At 36.7% G+C, this 26,499-nt stretch overlaps 1 protein-coding gene and 1 long non-coding RNA gene across 3 annotated transcripts in view; both read right to left on the reverse strand.

Moving 5' to 3' along the window:
* pag1 (phosphoprotein membrane anchor with glycosphingolipid microdomains 1) overlaps positions 1-26,499 on the reverse strand; it is a 44,844-nt gene that overhangs the window by 9,174 nt on the left and 9,171 nt on the right. The window contains exons 2-4 of one of the 2 annotated variants that reach the window (XM_060897255.1): positions 5,783-5,810; positions 3,681-3,874; positions 2,172-2,223 (exon numbers count right to left, since the gene is read on the reverse strand). In XM_060897255.1, coding sequence (XP_060753238.1) covers positions 2,172-2,223; positions 3,681-3,826 — 198 coding nt within the window. In that variant the 5' untranslated portion in view covers positions 3,827-3,874; positions 5,783-5,810. Of the gene's footprint in view, positions 1-2,168; positions 2,224-3,680; positions 3,875-5,782; positions 5,811-26,499 lie in introns of both variants that reach the window. The other variant, XM_060897254.1, reaches the window with a different exon arrangement.
* LOC132837613 (uncharacterized) lies at positions 18,533-20,269 on the reverse strand. Its single transcript, XR_009647548.1, has 3 exons — positions 20,104-20,269; positions 19,955-20,005; positions 18,533-19,128 (listed from the first exon to the last, which is right to left on the reverse strand). It is a non-coding gene; the product is annotated as an uncharacterized LOC132837613 (long non-coding RNA).

Here is a 26,499-nt window from a genome sequence, read left to right on the forward strand (position 1 = left end):
AGTCAAATCAGAGGCAGTTCATATTAGCACAAATCAAGACACATCTGTAGCATCAGGAGTTCTTAGATTTGGTGACGGTTGATAGTGAAACAAGATGAGAGGAATAACATCTAATATCTGGAGTATCTGAAAAACTAACAAGGTCTTATTAATGTGGGGCAAAATCTATTAAATCTGGGATGCCCAGCTGGTAGAGTTACATAGAAAACAATAAAGCTGTAATACTTCCATCCTAATCAATACACTAAGCTGCCAGGTTTATCTCTGCCTTTTTTGTAATTTGTGCATTTTATAATTTGTATGTTAAGCCTACAGTATCTACTTACCTATCTTAGGGATAAAATGTTAGGTGATAGAGTAAGAACTCCACCTCATTCACATTAATTACACCTCCCCCATTTTTATATTTCACAGCCCTCTTATCAATCACTGTCACATGGGTCACTGATGGACTAAATTAATCTACCTCTTCATATCATTCTGTGCATTTTTAACAGCTGGGGGTGCTGTTGTGCCTCCTTCCACATGAGTCTAAATAATCCTCTTACAGAGTTTTGCTGATGCCAATAATGTAATCTTAGATTGATATAATTTTCTAGCATTAAAAGATTAAAATCCTGCTGGCCCATTAATTTATACCAGCCAGAGAGAGAGAGAGAGAGAGAGAGAGAGAGAGAGAGAGAGAGAGAGAGAGAGAGAGAGAACAAGTGGATGGAGATCTTTGTGTTTTTAGCACGTCAGAAGGTAGACAGTTGCTTCTTTGGCACCACCTAGTGGTGACTATGTGAACTCCACCACAATCAGATTGGTGAATCTCACACCCTCAAGAGTCAGTCTGCTCATCATCTACAGACAAAAACCCCATTTAACCTGTGAGCTCATGACAGGCACTGCCATTTAAGTGAAGATCTCTGTGTTTTCCCACCACAAGCTGAATATTATTGTGTTAAGGATGGCTTCAAGATATTCATCAAAGTGTAAAAGATTTCCGCTTCCCTGAGGTTTTGTGGGCACATGTGACAGGGTATGATTACATAGAGATTGTCAGATTCTTGCCAGAAGACTTACTGCTTCCCTGCATTCTCGATTCACATGATCCTGACACGGTTATCTCTCTCGCTACTTAGAGCACAAATAACAAGCTTAATTTTGACTAAGCTATTTTGTTGCGTAATTAGCCAAGTTTGCTGATATTAGTAGAATTATAGAATTATTTAAAATCATTAATAAAATATCAATTATCATTTAAATCAGTCTCCACGTTTGACATAAAAATCAATGTTAGAAGACTGTTAAGTTAATGTCTCTGAGACTGTTAAGTTAATGTCTGCTTACATCACTAATTAACAAGCAGTTAAAATCCATAATTCAACCATTTAACATTAATTAAAACTAAACATTAATATCTGGGATCTATTTGGTCCACGTTGAAATTATTTAGGCCACATTTGAATTTTTCAAAACATCATAGATGACATAATTCTTAAGGTAAGGTTTGTATGTAAAAGTACATGCTTCATTTTAAAACAAGGAACATTTTAAGCAAGAAAATCAAGATCCACATGCACCAGCCTGGACATACAGCAATCCAGGCAATGAGCCATGAAGACAAGTTGGCAACCGTGTCATTGCTACTAGCAACAATGGAAGCTTAATACTTTCCCCACATCTCTGTATACCCTTCAGTTTCAATATGCAAGTGCATTCATCACATGACAAGTCAAATGAGATTTTCATAGATGCTCCCTGCTTCTAAACAACGCTGAACTCCTGACCTTTTGTCTCACATGATAATTTCCCAGCCTCCATGCAGAGGGCACATGCACAGAAAGGCTTCCCATGTCCCCTGGCAAGACAAAGCATTGAGTCTGCCTGCTTCATGTTTTCCTCCCACTGAGCGTGAGCTCCACAAAGGTCCTTTAGTGAGCTGTGCCCCATCTGTAATCTGTAAACTATAAAACTACAAAATAAACCACACACCATCTCCTGACACTACACATCAGCTTTCTCCAAAGCAACTCCGACTCAGCTAAAACAGCTCTCTGTGAGAAAAAATAGCCTGAAATATGATTAAAAGACGCTATGGGGCTTTGCTTTGAGTCTCAGTCATGCATAGAGAATGATTTGAAATGCAGAAAATCCTTTACATGAAAAGCATCCCACTAACATACCCCATTCATCAGGTTCTCATGGTCTCCAGGGAGCCGGGCTGCTTTCTTCTGCCTGGGGAAAAAAAGAGAGAAAGTACGATACTGAAAACATTTGAGTAGCTCTGTTTGTGTGAACCTGTGAAGTGCTTGCATATGTGAGGAAATTAAGTGGATCTATATGTCTCAAGAAAGACATTTCTCTCAGAAATGTGGACCAATCTCCCAAAGTGTTAATTAATAAGATTTCAAGTCAAGAGTCAAGTCAAGAAGCTTTTATTGTCATTTCAACCATATATAGCTGTTGCAGTACATAGTGAAATGAGACAACGTTTCTCCAGGATCAAGGTGCTACATAGAAACAAAGACAGGGCTAAAGACTTGTAAGTAGTCTTAGCCACATAAAGTGTAACTGTGCAACCTGGTGCAAACAGTGCAGGACAAGACAAACAAGACAGACAAGACAGTGCAGGACAAAAGACAGTGCAGGACAAAAGACAGTGCAGGACCAGACAGTGCAGGACAAGACAGTGCAGGACAATGACAGTGCAGACACAAGTTACAAGACAATACAAAAAGTACAAAAAATGCAGTACACAAAAGACAATAAATAGTAAACAGTCACAGAAACAGCGCCGACCGACCAGTGTTAATACTGTATGTGTTAATATAGTATGTGCGAAATGGCTGAGATATTGTACAGTATGTGCAAAAACGGCTGAAATGTTGGGACAGTTTGTGCAAAAAACAGCAGACAAGGTGTGCAAAACAGCATGTAAACAGCTGTTTCTAGCAGTAGTGTGCAAGAAAACATGTCTGTAAAATTGGTAAATTTGTTAAAGCATCTTTAAAATGCATATGAGGGCAGTTGGAATAAACTGGCTGAAAGAGAAAAGCCAAGTGTCTCAAAGATAATAAAACATGGATGTGTTTTGCCATCCAAATCAGATTATTTGCTGCTAACGTGCTAACACATTATTATATTACTATTTGTGATAGCACAAATGGTCATGAAAAAAGAAACACAGAACAGTATAAAGAAGGAAGATTTGAACGCTATTTGAGCTGATCTTTTTCAGCCCACTTCTTTGACACATTCATGACATGTCGTTAGCTGTGCCTAGGGACAGCACAGGGAAGTGATAGCACAGCCATAAAGCTCAAAACCACTACCCTAAGTTACTGCTGCACCCTTGAGCAAGGCCCCTAACCCTAAACTGTACATAGTTTGAATAAAGGTGTCTAAAACACAGTTGCTGCAATAGTTATTGAGGTGTATTATGTACTCCATCATCCCCCTACCATACTTTTTTAACATAGATGGAGTGACAACCTCCCTTCTATTACCATGACGACCAGCCTTCAATGAAAGCTACAAAATATGTGCAATACAAAACAGCCCAATTTCTATCTATCTATCTATCTATCTATCTATCTATCTATCTATCTATCTATCTATCTATCTATCTATCTATTTAATCTAAAGCAGAGAGTGTGTGATGGTGATGAGGGTGATGATAATAAGGTACTCACCCTTGACAGCCAGCACATAGTACCAGCAGAACAGTGAGCAGCAAGAAGGCCCAGAATGCCGTGAGAATGCTCACTATTGGCAGCTCACCACTGATCTCCGATCCAGCAACCCCTGAGGCCCACAGAGCACCCAGAGCAGGAGCCATTACACATCACACCGAGCAATAGCCTACATCGGCCACACACTGCAGGAGCTGAGAGAGAGAGAGAGAGAGAGAGTGTGTTAGAGCAAGAGAGAGTGTGAGAGAGAGAGTGAGAGAGCAACAGTATGTCATACAAGTTAGCATCAACTTTCAAAGCAGAGGACTTTTAGGAGCCACTGCATTTATTTAACAACCACAAGCAATCACACTAATAAACACCTTTTCCGGTGAGAAATGCACAGTTTTATCTAGAAGACACGCATTTAAACAAAAAACAACAACATAATAATAATAATAATAATAATAATAATAATAATAATAATAATAACTTTGCCTAGACAACTGCCTCCAGCAGAATTATTATAATGTTATTTTATTTCAAGTATGTTTTAATAATTTTTAAATAATTTTATTTTTTATCTTTTAATTTTTTCATGTATTGTATTGTTGTCTGATGCAAGACACAGACAGTTAATTCTTGCCTAAAATCAAAAACCATTTTTTTTTATTTTGCTGATTTTAGCTTAAAACTTAATATTGACTTTAAATTATAGTTTAAAGTTCATGTTTATAAGTTGGACTGAAGATCTGTGCTTTATTAAATTATTTAGTGTTGAATTGTTTAACAGAGAGGATGTAAAATATTAACATGAACGTGTAGCAGAAGCTGTTTATATATTCTCTCTCTCTCACTCATTTTCTACCGCTTATCCAAACTACCTTGGGTGGTGGGGTAATGAAGGTATATCAAGGAGGCAAGTCTTAACTGTCTGTGTCTTGCATCAAGACAACAGTATAATACATTATGTAATTAAAAGTATTTTTTAAATGAAATAACAAAAAAATTTCTAATTCTGTTGGAGGCAGTTGTCTAGGCAAAGGGTGTGCAGACAAATTATTATTATTATTATTATTATTATTATTATTATTATCATCTTGAAACTTGCTGAAACCTGAAAACAAATATTTTGTTAATGAGCTGAATTTTTTTATAATGTGTATCATTTTAATAAATCAAAATGATTTGTTTAAATATAATTTTAATATAGATTTTTCTTAGTTTTTTTGCAAACTCAACATATTAATAGCCAGTATGAAACAAGTTGTGTCATTTTCAGTGAAAATAATAAACATATTCAAATAATAAAAAAAAAATCAAACATAAATGTCAGAAACTTGAATGTCATGACACAATATTGTGTATTGCAGTGTCAATTTCCTCCAGAAGGAGGCGCAAAAACTAGAACCTGATTCTGCAGCCCCACACATATTTGTCATATACAAACTGCAGTCTGACAATCAGTGTAAACAAACTACTGCTGAGTGTTTCAGTAAGTAAGACCTGCACTGCTCTTACAGTGATCCCCAGTCTTATGATGGATTCAGCAAAGCCCCTGTGTGGAGTTATTTTAAGACAGGGAGGGAAATGGAGCGCACCCCACCTCCACAAACTGAATACGTAGATAACAATCAGATGGCTGGCATCCCGGAGAGTGGCAGAGAGCCCGATTCTTTTGTGTCTGAGGAGTCTCTCAGAGGGGAGAGTCTTTCCCCTTCACTCATTCTCTCTCTCTCTCAGTCTCAATAGAGAGTGTTGGACTGACAAAGTGCTGGCACCTCACAGTCGGCAACCTTATTTGGATATATTTTGCTTCTCTTTTCTTAAATAGAAAGCGTGTGCGCTGTGGAAAACAAAGTCTATTGTAAAACTAAGGACATACTAAATTAAACAGTGGTTTTACAGGATTAGGTGTGTCCTGTTGTGTCCTAGAATATACTGTATGCGTCCGAGAATAGAATAGAATGTATACCATGGAAACTGTCATGTGCATGCAAATTAAATCAGATAACTGACTGTTTAAAGTGAATAAATGGCATTAAAATAGAGTATAAAACTATATATGAATAGAATTATGTGCAGTTTCCTGAAGTTGGTATAGGAAATAAATGGCATCCTACCTGGACACTTGGAACTGGTCGTCCCTGTCTGAAATGGAAGAGATAAGAGAGAGAGATTAGAGGCTGGGCGCACACAGAAACAGAAAGTGAGTCATGTGTCCTGGGAGAAGCATGCTGATAGATGCGCTGATATGATGGACACCATGACATCATGTTCCATCATATGTTTTCGCAATATACATGCTTCCCTTAGGGAACATCATTAGAAGGCACGGGATTAGTTTTCACTGTTATGCTGACGATACCCAGTTATATCTCTTCTCAAAACCAGATGAAATAGCTAAATTGTCCAACTGAGTGCGTTAAAGAGATAAAGTATTGGATGACCTGTAATTTTCTGTTGTTAAACTCCGACAAGAGAGAAATACTACTTATAAAAAACTACTTTCAAAAAACAGTACACAGAAGCTCTCACACGTCAACTGCCATTTAGAGGGATGTACTGTAACTTCTAGCTCAACAATGAAAGACCTGGGTGTTATATTAGACAGCAATTTGTCTTTTGTAAATCATATAGCCCATACTACAAAAACAGCCTTCTTCCACCTTAGAAATATTGGCAAGCTAAGAAACATCCTGTCTGTATCTGATGCTGAGAAGCTAGTTCATGCATTCATGACCTCCAGACTGGACTATTGTAATGCATTACTAGGTGGTTGTCCTGCATCTTTAATAAATAGGCTACAGTTAGTCCAGAATGCAGCTGCTAGAGTTCTCACCAAGACAAGAAAGTATGTTCATATAACCCCAATTTTATCACCTCTACATTGGCTACCTGTTAAGTTTAGAATTGAAATCTGAGGCATCTATAGATCTACCAGCTCCAGTTGGACCCTGCTATAGTAAAGAGGAGATGCCAACTCCATGTGGTCTTTGAGGACAACAACCTCCTCATCAATACAACATTTGTCGTACTGTATATTTATAATCACATCCTCCAGTGTCACCCATATGAGGATGAGGTTCCCTTTGAGTCTGGTTCCTCTCAAGGTTTCTTCCTTTACCATTTAAGGGAGTTTTATCTCGCCACTGCTGCCTGAGTCACCTCAGACTTGCTCATTGGGGATGAATACAAACACATTTAAATATATCTAATATTAATCTTGAATTTTTATAAAGCAGCTTTTAGACAATGTCAAATGTTAAAAGCGCTATACAAATGAATTTGAATTGAATTGAACTGAATTGATGATAAGCTAAGGTCTCTGTGCACAATAATACGTTTCCTTTAGAGAACAGACATGTGACTTGTATGCAGTGTTGCAAAAATGCATGTGAATGATATGGACAAAAACTGTAAACCTATACCATTGTAGTCCACAACACGTGTGAAAAATATTGTTTACTTATAATAAAAAAATTGGTGGCATAGTGGAGCAGGTGCTGCACAGAGCTGTTACTCCCACAGCCCAAAAACATACTGGTGCTGTGGGTAGTGTGGCCCCTCTCTGCTCAGGAGGTACTAACACTGTTTGCTAATCAGTTTTTTGAAAGAAAAGAATGTCCACTGTTCTTATTTCCGAACTCCCGTTCACATTAATGAACTGTGTCACACTAATCAAGCTTTGTGCAATCATTTGCTTTAACTAGTGTGTGTGGTGGAGGAAGGAACCATGCATACATTCAGTCCAAAACATACAACCCTGACACTTAACAGAGGAAAGATTTCTTTTCCTTAAGAAATACTATAGCTGAATTTCATGCCATTGGAATTATGAGGATGGAAAAGTCATTTAAGGAGGAATGTATTTGGACAGGCTTCACTTCCCGACTGGGGCCCTGCTGGCTTACTCTACTGTCCTCAGATCAGATGCTAAAATGGCATTTGACTGTAACGCAACCTGAGCATATTTCTTGTATGTATTTCTTGTAATTTCTCGTATTTCTTGTATATTTTCATGTTTATGTATTTTACTTTTTGTTGTTCTGGTTTTTCTAGTTTCTTCCATACATAAGTCATTTTTCTTTCCTTGCTGTATTTCTCTTTTTTCCTTTTCTTGTAGCTGGTCTCTCATAAGATTTTTACTCCTGATTTTATGTAGTGAACTAAAAAACATTAATATATATTAATTAAAATATAATATGATTTATTCTGATACTTGGTCAGGATTAAAGATAATCAGCTAATACTACTAGTAAAATGTATTGTAATTAACGTTTTTTTTTTTTGTTTTTTTTACAATTTCCCAGGTCTACTATTACTGAATATCTCCTTCGCATGTGTGCATGTCTAGTAGCTGCAGTTGCAAGTCGAGCATAAATCTCAATTAAGAGGAAAATCATCTTTATTTCAGCTTCTCTGTGGGTTTCACACCCGGGATGTCACACCTGAGTCTCATTAAGTCTCACTGAGAACAGGTATGGAAACACAAAGCCTAATAATGTTATATATTATTATCACACTATATGAAGATGACATCATGCTAACTAGGATCACTGCTGGTAACAGAATGTCTGCTAAACATTCAGCATCCTTTACGACTGAGAAGCTTCAGCAGTAGGTTTCATACGTATCTGCATTTCATCACCGTGTATTTGAGATGACTCGAAAAAGAAGAGCGATTCAAGCTTCTCCACAGAGCAACAGCAGCACAGACGGAGTTTGTAATTTAGTAAGAATGCTCATTCTCTGACAAAGCATCCGCTGGAATGGTTTCAGGCACACACCACAGGCATGTCCTAAATAAATAACTGGATTTGGGGAGGGGTAACTCAATAAGGAAGTTTTGGGGCAGGTTTGTTATTAAAAGATTTTGCGCTGACGGAGACTGGGGAAAAGTTAATCTTTGTTCTAAAAATAGCAATAACTGTAAACCTGTACAGGGCTGTGAGATGTTATAGGTGCAAACGTTTGCGTTCTCCATGTTAGAACGATCCTTCTTTTAACAATCGTTTTACAAAAAACACTGCTTCTATATCCAACATCTGACTTCCAATTAAATTCAGTGTATGGCAGAAATCATCCGAAGACAATTATGTACCACTTAATGTCTTTTTAAGGAACTGTCTAATTAATTAAGTAAGAAAATGTTAGCTATGACGTTAGCTGGTGCTGATCACTATATATTATCAGATATCAGCCTTCTCATATTCTTATCCATGTCAAGATGACTGCTGTGTCCTGGACATCACACCTACATCCTGTGCCTTACTGCTCAACCGCTTCAGGGCGGCTAATTAACTGTGTCTGATTTTACTGCGATAGCCGTCTGTGTGGTCTGGAGAACGGGAGACCAAGGAACAGACTCTCTAGCAGCCAAATCACCAAACAGCAGCTGCATTGCAGAAGTGGAGCTCCAGAAGATACAGACAGTTAAATCCTTCAATGATAAAGAAATACCCATGTTGCCATGGTGACAGTTCAGATCATACAGGTAAATAATCTGAAGCCCTCTAGCATGCGAGTGATGGGGTTTATGTACATTGTTTCTGCTTGTTAGAGAGCCACGCTGAGGTCAAGATGCCTTGAAATGAAAGGGGAAGGAAATTTTTAGTCTGAGACTGAACTGTCTTTTACTTGTGACTGTATTATCTGAAAGTTAATCATGTTATATAGCATATCCCTGAAAAACACCTAACAAAGACTATATATATTTTATTAGTTCAAATATATGTTTATGTATCAGCTATTCAGGTTAATGCTTATTTAAAAAAAATAAGCCTCATTTGCTTAAATAAGTGCAATAAAAAACTCAAATACAAAAAATACTTAGGAAAAAAAAATAATCATGAAGTTTATCTGTAGTGTCTAACATACGCTGCCTAATTAATTAAAAACATATTATATATTCACTTAAGTAACCTGACTAACTAACCTGACTACATCCAATCCTACATAAATCTCATGAATCTGATTATAAAAGATCTTTAATCCATTTACTATTCAATAAATATATAGAAGAATAACTGGCAGGTAAATTTCACATAAAAATCTTACAAACTAGATGTATACAAGTGTGTGAAAAAAAATGTGCTGGGAAAAAATAAACATGTTCATGTTACATATTTAAGATGAAATACTGTCAGGACCTTTAAAGTATATTTCAAAGACGAATGAAGGACATTTTACTGAGACGGCGATCACCGTTAAAACAAATGTCAGATGATTGAACGCTTGAATGACATGCTGAAGATGATGAGGTTTGAAGAGGGTTTCTTTAGCCCTGAATAATTCTCCACATGGAGCAGTGTGTTATGTAACTGAACATCAGTAAAAGAAGACAGCAGTGTTGTAATTTTGTATCTTCAGTAAACTGAGTGTTGTAGTTTATCTTCAGTGAAAGGAGGCAAGACCAGACAGGAAAATATGTGGAAATATTTATGTCTTGGCTGAAAGATTTCAATTCTGCCAAACAATAGCTCAAGTCAGTTAAACTGAGCGGAAAATCGATATAAATCTGATTTTTTTTGTTTTTTTTACCAGTAAAGGTAAATGCCAGAAAAACAATTTGTCTAAAAAGAGTTTAGAGTTATGTGAAGAGCATAAGGACATCTAATGTTCTGTGCATGGTTCTGTAGCCTGCTAAACCAATATGAGAGCTTCGTTGTGTCTCTGCTTGACTAGTGAGAACTTAACTAGAGTAGTCTTGTGTTAGATAACGTTTATATTATAAAGTTTATTATTCATCAGTCTGGTCTTCTTTCCCTCTCTTACTTTCACATTTCTAAGCAATTATCCCATACATGCAAAAATAAAAATAACAACTAGATGGAAAAAATCGATTTAGAAGTAGATTTTAAAGGTTTTTGATAGAGAAGAATCTGAGCTCAGCCCCGGGTCATTAACAGTCCAGTTAACGACTTTGGTTAAACCACGAAAGGGCTTATGTATTTCTTGTTCTTATAGAAACATTAGTGGTGGTTCAAGTGCTTAAGGCTCTGGGATGTTGATCAGAGTTCAAGCCCCAGCACCGCCAAGCTGCCATTGTGGGCCCCTGAGGAAGGCCCTTAAACCTCTCTGCTCCAGGATATACAGTAAGAAAGAATGTCACTGTGCTGTAATGTACATGTGACAATAATAAAGTAGTCATCTTTTAAAACTAAATGCTTAGTTATTTTGTGAAATGCCGTGTTCAGGGTACATGAAACAATTTATTAGTAATATACTGTTTACAGGAAAAAACATTTTCAAGTAAACAGTCAGTGAGGTCTGGGACACACTATAAGATTTACGCTGGGAAAGATGACATTTTATTCTCGTTCACCTGTCAATCACAGCAGGAACAGCAAATCGTGTGCCTCTGTGAGCTGAAGAAGGTGCTTTCTTCTGGGTGCGTTATTTAGCCCTGTTATTTAACATGAGCAGCAGTTTTAATTAAATTCACTTTAATTCAGATGTGTAGACCAGTTCTATATGATTGAATTAAGTAACATGAACATAATTAGTTTTCTTTCTTCCAACATGATTTGAGAGAGTAGTTTCAAAGCCATGACTGGTGTTTATCCAAAGCCAAACCACCACTGTGCTATTTTACCATGCTAAAATTTAATACTATACTTATATTCACCAGCTGTGGCAACATCCCTGTGAGATTTCATAACGTAACTGGTTTACGTTAATACGGCGTGAATCGATCACTAACAGGAAACACTCTGTATTCCCCAAACATAACAGACTAAACATAGCCATAAATATTGAACACAGTCTGTGAGTAGATCTGAGATCGGATTTTTGCATATATAACCTGGAAAGGTAATCTATCTATAAAGTATCCTAACTTCAGGACATTTTGCAATCTCAAAATTGTTTTAATTATCTCCAGGCATCAGTCATGTGGGTTTTTTTATTTATTCTTTTTTTTATGTTATTCCTCTATAAAACTTGTATATGGAATGGAACAAAATGTTGTTCCTCCAAGGCAAAAGTGCAACAGGTCACAAGACTATATATAAGGTGAAAATACACAGTGTGAGATGAATGAAGGACAATTAATACAAAAGACAATAATAAACACAGAGGACAATAGAGCAGTTTTATGTGGACAGTGTTGAGCGTCGGCAACTGTAGAATGAGTGTGAGGTTAGACTTCAGGAGGAGATTCTAGATCTGTGGAATTCTGGGAATAGTTATAGAGCTGGAGCAGGCTGGTGTGGGAAGCATGGTTTTGTGACTACACTCTGGAGGGATGTTCTCTTCCTCAAAGTCCCCCAGAGACATAAACATTTCCTGTCACACATGACCGCCGTCAGACTGAACACCAAACACAAATCACATACTAGTTCCTTTTGTTTAGAGTAATATGTTAAAATGGGAATGGGTGGTTTTAAACCAGGAAAAAAAAACAAGTCTATGAGGAAGTTTAACATGAGTTAATGTTTTACTAGATGCAAATCACAAGAACTATGACTATGACACAGAAGCGTTATGAAAGAATTCAACATCTAACTCGATTCAAATATAAAGCCATGGGCATTTATGATTATTTTTTATTCCCTAGGCGCTCATATTTGTGCTACATTAAAAAGTGTGTTTTTGCAGTGAGGCAAAGCTTCAATGTGCTCCACTTTCATCTCTCTCTCTCTCTCTCTGTCTCTCTCTCTCTCTCTCTTTCCCTCTCTCTCTCTCTCTTTCCCTCTCTCTCTCTCGCTCTTTCTCTCTGTCTCTCTCTCTCTCTCTCTCTCTTTCTCTATCTATCTCTCTCAGGCTGTGATTAAAAACAAAATGCGTCAGCACTCAAAACAGAGTGCAGAAGCAGGACACCGACGTCTCCCCTGAGCCAGAGAGAGGCGAAGTGCTAATCGTGGACCATTGCAAAATTAGCGCCTCATTCTGTGGCATTTGGTGATGCAGTCATGTGGATTTATTATGCTGAGCACACACACATGATAGATGAACGCTGACACACTGCCACAGGTCCAGGCACTGGCCCTTTATGTCTTTACCCTGTAACATTTAAATTAGCTCTTATCTATTCAAGTCCGCTTGTATCTTTTTATCGGTAGTACAGTTGTTTTTAAATTATGCTTAGGGAAAAGCAGCTTCTATAAATTTATGTTAATGTTAAGGCATTTGCACACAGTCTACATAATAAACAGGCAAAAAATTATTTCTGATGCCTTATATATTGTCTGGCTAAGTACAAGTAGCTCGTATTATGACATTATCTACATTTAAATGGTGGCTGTTTTATATAGACAGTAAATAGCTTTTGTCTTTGTTTTCCAAATGGAATGAGCTTCATAGAACAACAAACCTAACTTCTGAACTTCTGTACATCATTATGATCATTTTGTGAACCTCAAAAGATATCATCTCATTTTGAGATAACAGAAATTCTTAAATAAGGAAATAATAATAATAACAATAATAAGAAGAAGAATAGCTCTTGTAATTGTTATTGTTGCTGTTATACAATAATATGGATAATATAATAGCGTTATTTTATATGTTATATATTAATAGTATGTAGAATTTTTACTTGAAAATATTTGTAGTGAAAAATTGGAAATAAAGACCAAATGTTTTAAATGTTTTTAAAAGACCTAACTTAACAAAGTAAGACAAAAAGTTTTAAGAGTTCTTACTATTATTATATACAGAAGATATTTCTAGAAGGCTAACATAGTAGCTAGTTGTATATATTATGATTATGACATTAAGTTAAGATTTCAGAGTAGGATTAAGAGAAGTGTTAGATCGAGCTTTAGGAGGAGTGAAATACAGCATAACATGGGATATGTGTAAATGTATGTGTTTGGACATCTGGGAGAAGCAGTGGTTGGAAAGAGACTGCTATAATTCAACTACTATATGACTGTGCGTGATACATTTAGCTTCTATATTTGGAGAAAATATTCATCGTTATAATGAGGAGGCATGTCATGTCACATCACCTTTTATCTCTCTACGCTCACTTCACAGAAAGAACACTTCAGTATTCTGTACTACACAAACTCCTTCATCTTAAATGATCAGAGTGACACCTCTCATTAAATATCACTAAGAGTCTGACAGCAGGGAGGATCGTCTCTCTTTGTCTCTGTCTCTCTCTCTCAGAATCTTTTTAATGCGTGATGGAGATTATCTCCAGCTTAACAAGCCAGTGCCATGATGATGAGAGGTGTAACTAGGCAGATAAAGTGTGAGCCGTGTGTGTGTGTGTGTGTGTGTGTGTGTGTGTGTGTGAGGGTCGTGCCATCTGCAGTCTGTGGAGTTTGGAAACATGTAAAGCTACTGTGCAGATTAATTACAACACATCTTGCAAAGCTGTGACAGCATGGCTGTGTCATACATCCTCACTGGCCTGTCTGCATGTTGTACTCATCATCACTCGAAGGAAACCCTTACAGATGTGGGGAGAATACGATACTCACTTAAACAGACACTCTGTTTTAAAATAAAAAAATAAAAAGATAAAAAATAAATAATAATAATAATAATAACAAAAAAATTATTATTAATAATAATAATAATAATAATAATATTAATAATAATTCTAAACACTGATACATGTGCAGAGTTTAATGCCTGCATAACGTTATGTAGTTTCCTCTAATGCAAGAATTTCTGGTTTAAACACTGACACCAAAGGGAAGTACATTTTTTAACTCGATAATACAAGGCTACTGCTACTGTAATAACAGCTGCCTTATAAGTTTAATGCTTTCACATTGTAGAAGATGATTTTAATAAAATCTTGCTGAGTTTCTCAGTAAGTACACCGGAAATAGTTTGTCAGCCATCTTTGGTGACTAAATAAATCATTGGTGTCAATATGTCATATTAAGTGGTCTTTAAAACCATGAAATTTATCTCACAACCAAATAATTGGAAACAACAGGAAAGTAAATATAAAGGTCCTGAGAAACACACAATCACACTCTATGAAACTATTTAGAGAAGCCAATCAGCCAACAATTCATGTCTTTGGCCTGGGAGAGGAAAGTGAAACCCCAGGAATCAAAGCTACAACATGTGATAAATAGTATTTTATTGGATCACTTCTATTCTTTTATATTTATGTGTAAACTTTTTTCTTTTTACCGTTTAATGCACCATAAGGTCTGACAAGAATCAATCCATCCATCCATCCATCTATCTATCTATCTATCTATGTACCCCTAATTTTTATCATATATAAACAATATTCCCCACATTCCTAACATTAACAATAAAATGCTGTTCAATATCAGGAATTGTGTTTCTGTTTATGACTTTTAAGTGTTTATTTGACTCTCTATGGGAAATCAGATCTCTAGAAAAAAACAAAAAACAAAAAAAACAAAAAAAAAACCCAGTACCTCACTCTCCTTTATTTATGTAGAGCAGGAACTTGTGTCTGATGTTCTGTTTTCTTCGATTCATTTCAACGTTATTTGCATTGTGTTTTTAACAATAGGCATTGTGCAAAAGCAGCTTTACAGAAATCTGGATGTAAATTTAGATCCCTAATTAGCAAGTCTAAGGCAACAGTGACAAAAGATAACATGAGGAAGGAACTTTCAGAGGAACCTGACTCAAAAGGGACTGCATGCACTTCATCAAAGGTTTAAAAAGAGAACAGACAAACAGCAATGTGTCTGTAGATCCTGTGTTCAGTTTGAGCACATTGTGTACAAGAGTTTATTAGGTAGTTCTTATGATTACAGCAGCAGCAACAATGATTCCTTCATTAATCTTTATTCATTGAAATCAACATAAAATCGTTTCTTCTGGCTGCACACTTGTAAATATCATCATATTGTACTAACTGAAATATCATTGTGTTGTATTTTCCTGTAGTTAACCACAATTTTAAGCATAAAACAACATAAATCTTGCTTCCTGCACCACAAGCTATACAAAATGCTGGTACACAAAGGTTCAGAGATGAAATATAGTACTACATCATGCTACATGATCTATATGGATAAATTCTTGTTTTATGGCATAGCATGTCTTTTTAATGTCCGGATAAATACAGTGGAATGGAGTAATACTGCACGAGTGCAGGCAATATGGGAATGTGACACCGCTTTACAAGAACTCTCCAGTCCATTATCATTGAAGTGATTTATTAAGGTAAGCTGAACGCTCTGCTGGGGCTTACAGTTTGTGTCGAAGCTATAGCCTAGCCTTGTTAAAAAAAAAAAAAAAAAACTCTAGAGAGGCAAATACACTTTACTGGGTTTAATTCTCCTAAACACTTTGTTTTGATTCTGTAATTGATAAAATAAAATGGTACATTTATAGTTATGTGTGCTTTCAGATGTAAGAGAGGATACCATTATGTCTTCCTTGAATTCTGAGATGAAGTAAGGGTCAGTCTGTCCATCCCCCTCCTCCATGGCTGATTTATCTGATTTCAGATGAGGTGGTGGAAGCATGGAAGGATGGGGGTAGTGCTACTCCAAACAGAGAAAATCTCCACCAAGGCCTGATTTATTTGGTTTGGGAAAACGGGATTGGGGCGTGTCAGAGGAATAGGGAATGTGTAAGGTATGTGAATGTGGCGTGTGTGTGTGTGTGTGTGTGTGTGTGTGTGTGTGTGTGTATGGTTAGAGGAAGTGTTCCTGCATAGCTGATGCTTAACATGACCTTTCCAGTAAACCCATTTATCACAGAGCCTCCTCTGGGAAGAAAATCATATTGAATCTATTTTAATATCTTTCTATTGCCAATATTGCCTTGCATTTAAAAAAAAAAAACAACAACTCATATACAAACCTAAATAATTCAGCACAGCTACATCAGAAGCAACTAAAAAAAGTTAAATAAATGATATGATGGCCACTGTGGATTAAATAATAGTCTATTCTCCTGTATATCATACCTAAAATTATATATATATATATATACATATGAGTTGTATATATATTTTGCTATCTATATATGTTTTGCTAACAAAGGACCAAAAAACTGTTTCATTATTTAAAATTCTACAAAATCTGGATGATATCTTTAACAAACAGATTAAATATTCACAAAGAAAAAGAGAGGGAAAATGATATGTTATGTTGACAAATGAGTCACTTGTTGCAGTAACGATATTCAGACAAGTATATCATTATGATTTATTATCATCATCTTCATAGCATCCAGGTCAAAGAACTGGTGCAGAAACAGAACTGCACTAAACAGATAAAATGGAGTCATTCCCTCTTCCTTAGTCGCTAGACATCTGGTATCAGAATAGAAATGAACCAATTAGAAGACTGCCTGCCACACAGCCTTAGGTGAGCACAGGAATATATTAGCGAGTGGTGACAGCCAAGATGACTGCAGGCAAAGCTGTGAATTTGAATTGCTTACACAGCAGCGACGACGAGGGAATTTATGCCAAACGAAAAGGGGCTCCACCGGTGAGGATGTTTGGCAATGGAGAAAACCTGCTTCCATTAGCAGCAATCACTTTAATTGATTCTGTCCCTTACTTCCTCAGACAAAAAAAACATTAGGCTAACATTATCACAGTACTGGGAAAACACCAGCATGCACATATACACATACAATTTTTTCTCTACCCTTCAACACTAACATATAGCCCCATCATAGCTGTCTGGCTGAGCCCCTGATCACTCTATCAAGACTGTGTTTTGACCTCTAAAATTTCAGAGTCGTTGGAAAGAAATATTATAAAGTGACAGATATGTTAGCAGTAGCCATTTTTTATTTGCCTCCTAAACCGTCCACAGGGTCATCAATAATTCTCTGAGAATATGTCTATAATGGCCATCACACACACATCTGTCTAGGGAATGAAAAACCTAATCTACACAGAGGCTGTGGCCTCAATACCGAATGAAGGCATTTTGAAGGACAAGTCTTGCTAAAGGCGGAATGCTAAACGAAAGAACACATCAAATTGCATCTGAAGAGAGGAAGATTTCCTACAAGTTGCTACAGGGAGAATGTACGTACATAATAAAGCTACAGTTCAAGAGAAAAAACATTCCTCCTAATTCATCATTTATTGAGTCATCTTCAGTAACAACTTTATACTGGGAATGCTGGGAGGAAGGCCAGAATACACCATAGATGGAATGTTTGTCTATCACAGGACACCAGACACACACCCATTGTCGACTAGGGAGAATATAGCACAACCATTCCACTTATCAGTATGTTTTTAGACTGTAAGAGGAAACCTGAGAACCCCGAGGAAACTCATGCAAACGTATATGAAGCTCTGCACAGATCCTATTCATTTCTCAAAAAGTTGCCCTGACAATATTATTTCTTCAGCTTTCACTATTCTCCTCTCTATGTGTAGCTGAGATGAACTTTCTAAAGAAGGAATTTCACCGTTGTTCTTCCTCTCTATCTTCCACCATTTCCACACTCACTCAGTTAGCTATCACCTGCATTAAGTTATATAACTCATATTCATTTACAAATATTTATTCAATGCTATCCTTCTTTGCCTTATCTCTATAAAAGACAGACCTACATTTTTACTTATTTTTGATTATTACTCATGTGTAAATGCATGTATGAAAGATTTTAAGAACTGTGGTACATACATGTGCTGAATAATCTTATTATTGTGATAAGCAGGTTATTCAATTCCATTAGTGTGCAAATCGGATCAAGTCACCTCAGGCTTGCTCATTGGGGATAAATGCAAATACATTTAAATATATCTAATATTAATCTTGAATTTTTGTATTTTTTTTTATATATTTTTTCAACTTTTTTTGATGTTTATGTTCTGTAAAGCTGCTTTGAGACAATTGTTAAAAGCGCTATACAAATAAATTTGAATTTGAATCAAGATAACAAGAAAAATCAGTTTCCCTAAAAAAAGTAATTGTTGATGAATGAATGCTTTCCTTAGTCATCACAGATCAATTGCAGAACAAAAATATATCAGTTAAATCTTGAAATGTTAAGTATAAACACACGTGTATACAGTACATTTAAACAGTATGCTCAGTCCAGCTGCCCTTTCAACAGCTGTATTGATTCAATTCCATATATAGAAAGCTCAGCTGCTCTGCTCTATATATTTGTCCATTACAATTCACTGGGGAGGTGGACTCATAAAGACAAACAGCACGATAGAGGTTTTACACAGAGTGTTTCCTGTCCACAAACCAGTCATGAGGTCAACTGATTAAATAATCTTCTTAGAATCGCACTCAGCAGTTGGGTTTCCTTCAGCAGCTCTCACACAGTTCGCTTCAATCTCAAAGGCTTCAACAAGAATTTACATAAACTTGAGGGAGTGAATATCACAGGAAGCCCAGGTCTGTGGCCCTGGGCAGGCTTCCAACCTTAAACAGACTTCTCCTGAGAGCAGGACAGGAACAGAACCCGGAACGTCATGCAGCAGTCCCAGCAGTATTGTGGGAATGTGGATCCTGTCACATGGCAGCTCTATGGGATCACCAAATCTGTGAGATGGCAGATGATCTGACGAAAGATGCTACAGGAAAGGAAAATGGCTCATCTGAGCATCATTTTGAGATTATAGTCTCTGATTACAGTCATTAATTTAATCTGATTTAACTAGTCAATAGGTCATCAAAACAAGATGGTCAAAATTCCAAAATGGCTTTAAAAATTAAGAAATCTACTGCTCAGTCTGCCAAGATTGTGTTGTCATGGAAATCTCATCCAGTTTTCAGTATCAAACTCACTGTACTTGAAGCACAAAAGTATAATATCTTACGAAAAATCTGGTATATTATGTAACAAATGATCTATAATTCATCTGCATGACAAGATGCAGCGTACACTGCATGACCAGAAGATAATGCATACACACTATAATATCTGCTGATTGGTAAACTTTTGGTGGTCCCATTCTGTTGATGGATGTATACCTGTATACCTTCATTAGTACTACAAAATGATTACATTTCCACCTTAAGGGTATGACAACAGGTTTTGGGTGGCACTGACACATGCAGCGATACAAAGCATGTAGACAATTGACAAGGATTCAGAACCTAGTATCCAAAACGAGTTCATACAAGTGCTAAAGTGTTCTTGACAAAGAAGACAAAAACAAGTTCAAACCTAAGTGCATAAAAAAAATAATAATATGACTGCAAACTCAGAAGCAACAGAAGCCATTTTCAAACCCAAGGGCATAATTAATAATAAAGGCAGTCACTGAAGGTCTTTACCAGAAAGGCTTTAGGACAAACAGATAAACAGCCATTGTTTAAAAGAGGACAATTACTGTACAGATTACTGCTTTGTTCTCATATTACTGTACAGTTGCAATTTCTGTTCATACTGCTTACCTGATTTATGCAGAAAAGCTCATTGCGAGCCATAACGATGTATTAGTTCACCTATACAATCAAAACAATGTTCAATGTGATGCTTTAATGTGCATGATATGATATTTTTTTATTTTTATTATACCTATACAAGTTCATTGTTTACTTACAGAACTGATTTCCAAATTCATATGTGATGTGCGTGTATCAGATGACTGCGAGGAAGTCGTGCACAAAGCTAGTTGGGAAGGAATGTAATCCCAACCAGGTGAAATGCGTCTGCTTGTGTAGGCAGTAAAAACATTCTCCGGCAACAAGTATCGAGGGAGCGCTTTGATGATGGTTCCTTTAATATCAGTGAGTGAGTGAGAGACAGAGAGAGAGAGAGTGAGAGTGAGAGTGAGAGTGAGAGAGAGAGGAAGCTAGCCTCCTGCTGAGCAAGATTTTCCAAGTTTCCGTGGAAACAAGGGACAGAGCAGAAAAAGACAGATGTGAAAGTGCCACAGCTGGCAGCATTCGGTTCACCAGACACGCCTCACTTCTACACAAGACATTCCTCACTTCTGCACAAAACAAAGAGATTCAACATCAAACAAAAATGAGTCATAACCAGGACACAGAAGCCTCCACTGCCGCTGATGAGTTCTGCAGAATCTCTCATCTTAACACATACTACTTACAATGCAGGTCAGGAAACAATAAAACAGTCCATCCTTGATACTCTAAAAACAACCTATAGAAATGAAAATATTCAATCACAAATTTCAGACAAGTAACAAAGAGCAAGAACAATCCTGTCCTAATTGGGGGGGTCATGGGAAATAAATAAAACATGCCAAAGTATCTGTATACATTGTCAGTGGAAAAAGTAAGGAGTGGATTTGGGATTTGGGATATGGGATTTTGCCAATAATATCAAAGCATTGAAGATACTGTATGCTCTTTAGACATGAACAAAAAGTCATAATGTTACATTTGGTTGATAATATAAATATCTCTCTGTTTTCCTCCTCAGAGAAAATAGCCAGTGTGGAAGAAAGCAGACACATTTTTCTATTTAAAATTCAGATGCATAAAATCAGTATACTGTACTAGGTGTTAGCGTAACCATGAGTGTAACCATACTATAAAATTATACTAAATAACTCTGAATTCTTTATAGAAGAGTCTTTCATAATTGATCGATGAACATTGTCTGCTTTTCTCTACCTCTCTGTGCTCAAGTACTGAACCAAACAGACTCTGCATTACTCAGAGATGAATCAGAACACTGGGTTGTCTAAAAATTTCACTTATTTCGGTGAACTCTTGTCCACAACCTAGACGCAGACATCAGCCAACATATATTTGTGGCAGACATTTGATCCAAAGCTTCTTACAAGTGAAAAATACAACCCTAGTACAGCTTAGCAGTTTAGGGTTTTCCTCAAACATCCATCAGTGGCTTTCTGGAAATCCTGGAACTTGAACAACTTGAACTTCTGATTCCTGGCACAGGATCATAATCACAGAGCCGCCTACAGTAGTTCTGCAGAATCAAGCTATTACAGTGCAGGTCAAAAAATGATAAGAGTTCAAACTTGATACTCTAAAGAAACACTATAATCCTGAATACACTTTATCATTCAGACAAGTAATAAGCCACAAGAAATCCCTCGACCTATCCATAAAGGGGTAAGAGCAAAGCAATGAAAACATGCCAACGGAAATGTTCACTTAAAGTTAACTCCTAACAGAAAACTAGTGGAAGGTTCTTCACTCTCACAACAACCAACAGCTTACCAAAACTTCTATCTTCATTATTGTGGTTAGACAATTGTTCACACACTCAAACACAAAAAGCTGTCAACACACCCTTCACCACTGCAGTTATAAGCATAGTGGGCAAAAATAAACTTCTTGTTAACTCAAGAAAAGAGCAAATGCAAGATTCTTCATTTTGTCAGTTCCGTGTTTGTGTCTGTTCTAAAACAAAAATTGAGAGTCTCATGAGAGTCTTAAATAAAGAGTGACTGTTAAATGTTACAAATAGACAACAACTTACTTGTAACATTAAATATGTAAAAAAGTATATAAAATATATTAAAAACTATAATGTAAATGCAACACATATTTATAATGTGTATATTTTATTACAAAACTAATGCACAACTTCGAAAATTTGTAAAAAAAAAAAAAATCTATTAAATGATGCAAATACACCTACTTCTATTTTTGTGTATCACAACAACGGTCATATACTGAAGAATTTCATTACACTTACATTAAATAACTAAAAGTCTCCCTTGTACAGATGCACTAGGGGAATGTCCAGACCTCAGCTGCATAATCTACATCTGCAGCCAATCACTGGCACCACTTGAAGTCCCTGGGAGAAATAAACCTTCTGTGAAAGACAGATACCAGCAGTGCCGCAACTCACTGCATAAAAATCCTGTGCCCATATGGCCCGACTTTAAGATCACAGCTTCAAACCACGTTGCCAACACATGGCCTGACACTAATCCTTAAGCTCCATAAACATGAACCACAAACAGATATAATTCTGCTTAAATAGAATACACAGCGATAATATATGTGACCGGTTTATCTTCACAGAGCTTCAAAAATCTTCAAAATCTAAAACCAGTCAGAACAAAAAGCCCTGGGAAATTCTTAACTAGGATAACAATATCTTGTCTTTTTATGAAAATGTGGATAAACTATACTTCAGTTCATTTGTATTGGACAGAATCAATGTACAGACAGCTATGCATACTCTGGGCTCGACTAAACTCACACTAGGTGGCTTTTTGAGACCCAAATGCCAATTGGCACAAATATGTCCATCCTTCAGCCAGTAGCTCTGTGATGAATGTGACCACCACAGGATTTACTCCGCATTACAGACAGTTACTGCAAGCCAACGTGAACAGGATAGAATAAGAATAGAAATTTAATAAATGTCTCAGTATTTTGCTCAAAAATAAACAGTTATTTTAATAAACTTTCAACTAGCCTACCCCAAACAACTGCACATGTTCCATTTCTCTGCTCCAGTCATAAGTCAAATCCCATAATCTTCTACCCACATGGTGATTTTTGTAATGATCTGGTCTCACTGGGATCTTAGCTCAAACTGCACACTCTGAGAGCTTCTGTGTCAATTATTTCTGCTCATTGATGCTTGAGGGGTTGGAACAACTGGGGTAGAACATAACGGTCATATGTAGATAGCAGTGTTGCTCTCTGTGAATTATTGAACATGATTATAACCATGGTGCCACCTGTGTTAGTAACTGGTTCTGGTGAATTTGCTTTAATTTACCATATTTTTTTTCCTTTTAAAAATATGTTACTTAAAAAAATGAAAAAATAGGCTTACAAATACTATACATGCAATACATTTTTCCTTTTTAAAATGAATAAACATTCCAAATCAAACCAGACAGTCAACAAAGGCAACCAAATTCGTCCAAATAACCAAACCATTCAACCAAACCCAACTCAACCAACCAAAATGGACTAGCAAGATTCAAACAAACATTTGCCGATATGACCAGACCAACAATCCAAACAAACCCAAGTATCTAACCTCTAACAATCCAATCTACTGACTAACCAATCAAGCTAAATAACTACACAACAGGTCTAACCAAATCAACTCATCACAACCAACAAAAAAACTAAACCAACCTACCTGATCTGAATAACGTATTAAGGATTCGGCTCACAAACTTCATACAAGTTACAAAATCCAAAACAGACCTTCTAATCTACCATTAATTTTGCTTCTTGTTGAAGTTTTTTCCTTATATTCATATCGACAAATATATACATACTCATGATATCAGAAACATGAGTTTAAGGAGATAATTAAAAACAGTATTTCTGTCCTCCAGTCTAGCCAGGATATATACTTCAACGTCCTTTGTTCTATTTGTTTTACTTTCAGTAAAAAACAGAACAACTTTCAAATTCCGGTTATTTTGGTTATCTCATGAGGAAATAACCTGGTCATGAGGAAATAACCAGGTCTGCAACCTCAATAGTCAACCCAGACCTTCATATTATAGCCAGGTTGTGGAGATCATTGACACTGAGTACTTTTTTCTGTCTCATGTTCGTTCTGAGCAATCTGAGGAATTCATAAGGGGACTTACCAATCAGATAATCTAATAAATAATGCTATATATTGATAGCAATGAACCATAGTTCAGTCAGCAAGTGACGTTTTCTCTGCATATGTTGTCCCAATATTCTGATGATGCTTCCTGGGTTTTTCATTTGCTCTTGATCTGAATCTCAGTGTCTATTCCCATACCCTGCCTTGTTTTTCAACCGTACCACCACCATTTGTTCTCCATCTGTTGCCACATGTCTACACCCAAGCCCAGATTTCCCCCAACACACACTCACCCCACCCCACTATGCCACTCTGACTATCATACTCTCGCTTAACTCCTAGCTTGTGCAAGATAATTTCCATACCCTATTCTTGCAGTGCATGCTGGGATGTTAGGATATATGGACACAACTACTGATAGTAAGGTCAAATCCCAGCAATGCCAAGCTACCACTGATAGGTCTATGAGTAGGACACTCAAAGGATCAGCTGTAACCTATCTAAATCCTCAGCCAAGCTGGATAAAGACATGAGGCGAGTGTAATTATTTTATGCGCAATTCAGTACTGTTACTGTGATAAAGCCGTTTCAATGTTTATAATTCTACATGCTTCTGTACTCCTTTTACTGACCTCGGTTTCTGCTCTTAATTGTATGTATTGTATGTATGGGCAGGTTGATGGCTAATTTCGCTGGTACTTGTGACCAGTGACAATAAAGGCTACTACTACTAATGTACATTTTTCACACCAATTTTTTTCCCCACATCCAATTTTTCACTTCCTCCTTCTCTAACTCCTTCTGCTGAGATCAGCAAGTTCTGTAAGACACCACTTCTTCCAATTAGCTCAGTTTTCAGAAAAAAATTTTTTTTACTTCTCCGCTTCTACACTCCCAAGCCATCTTCCGCCCACATTAGAAGAGAAAATACAATTTCAAAATGATTAAGAAATCTTGAGGATCCAGAATAGTTTTTAAACTTAAAAAAAAAGGAAAAAAGACTCTGCGGCAGAATCTATACTACTGAGTCAGCCAGAGACAGAAGACTGCAGTCTTTCAGCCCCTGCATGTCTATCAGAGACAGACAGACAAGTGGATTGGTGAAAGCTCCAGATGAAAGAATAGGTTATATTAAGTGCCAATGCACACTCAGTGACAAAGCAGTTTCAGTGGGATAAATGATTCTGAGGGAGAACAAAAGAACGATATGCCTCTTATTCGCATAATCATACGGGTTGCAATGCTCTCTTTTAGATTATGCCATTCCTCTGGCATAACTGCTTATTTTGCTGGTGAGAGGCCATAATAGCAGGATAGAAAGCAAAGGCTGTAATTATAGTAATAATGACTATGAAGTGGCGGGTGTCAGGATGATCAGCATCACACAAAAGCTCAGTGAAAATATATATTTTTACAACTATAATGATCCAAGAAATTTCGTCACACCCATAACTATGTTTCAAAATAATCCATTCCCTGTTAAAAGGATGGTACAGATGTCCTTGCTGACACTTTATCACCAGAGCTTCTTTCTTTCTTGTGTTTATTTGTTTGATGTTTTCTTTTGTTCAATTGTTTTAATATTTTCCTTTATTTGTTGAATTTTTGTCTGCTGGCTGCCGGCTGTGGCAGAGTTCCAGCACCAAGCGTGTTCAGCTACCTTTGATTTGAGAAAATCGCTATATAATTTATTATTAAAAAAGATTTACTACAGTGTTAATTCCCTTTTCCCTGTTGTCAACCCCAGAGACTTTGCCATTCAAATGTCCTTCATTGATCTCGGTCATTGTCCAAGCCTGGGCGCTCATTCTTGGCCCATCACCAACCTCAAATGTACTCAGAGCTTTATAACACTGAGGGTCTTTGGTGGCTGAGTTGATGTCCTTGCCAGATAATGTTGATCAACCGCCCAAAGGCTGGACATAAAATACAGAAACTAATAAAATAAACAGTTGTAATGGGTACTAATCACATTATTTCACCTCTGTGCAGCTCTCCTGTTTCTGGCCTGCTTTGCGATGGAGGAGAGGGAACAAGATGAGAGTTCACCGCTGATGAGATTGGCTTCCATTATGGTGCCATTAGCAAACTGACTAAGCTTTCTGTAACCAGGCATTATGGTAAACCAGGCACTGTTTGGGGACTGCAGCTTTGTATTTGTATGTGGTTTAAGAGGATGTGAAGGAAGACACTCTACATTTATAATTACTCACCAGGTTTCCTTCGATTTCAGAGTAGGATATAGTTCCTATAAGAAATTTAGTATTTTTTTTTACATTGTATGGTAGATATACATAATTTTTATAATATAAATACCTCAAATGACTGGACAAAAGAGATGACTGTAACAATACTATGACCATATGGTGTGAACTGGGTTTGAGATCTTTTTATACCTAGATATTCTGTTCTTATTATAGCTGATGATGAACCAACGATTATTCATTTGCTCTTCTAAACC

This window comes from Tachysurus vachellii, chromosome 21 (assembly GCF_030014155.1).
Source record: "Tachysurus vachellii isolate PV-2020 chromosome 21, HZAU_Pvac_v1, whole genome shotgun sequence".
Classification (NCBI taxonomy): Eukaryota; Metazoa; Chordata; class Actinopteri; order Siluriformes; family Bagridae; genus Tachysurus; species Tachysurus vachellii.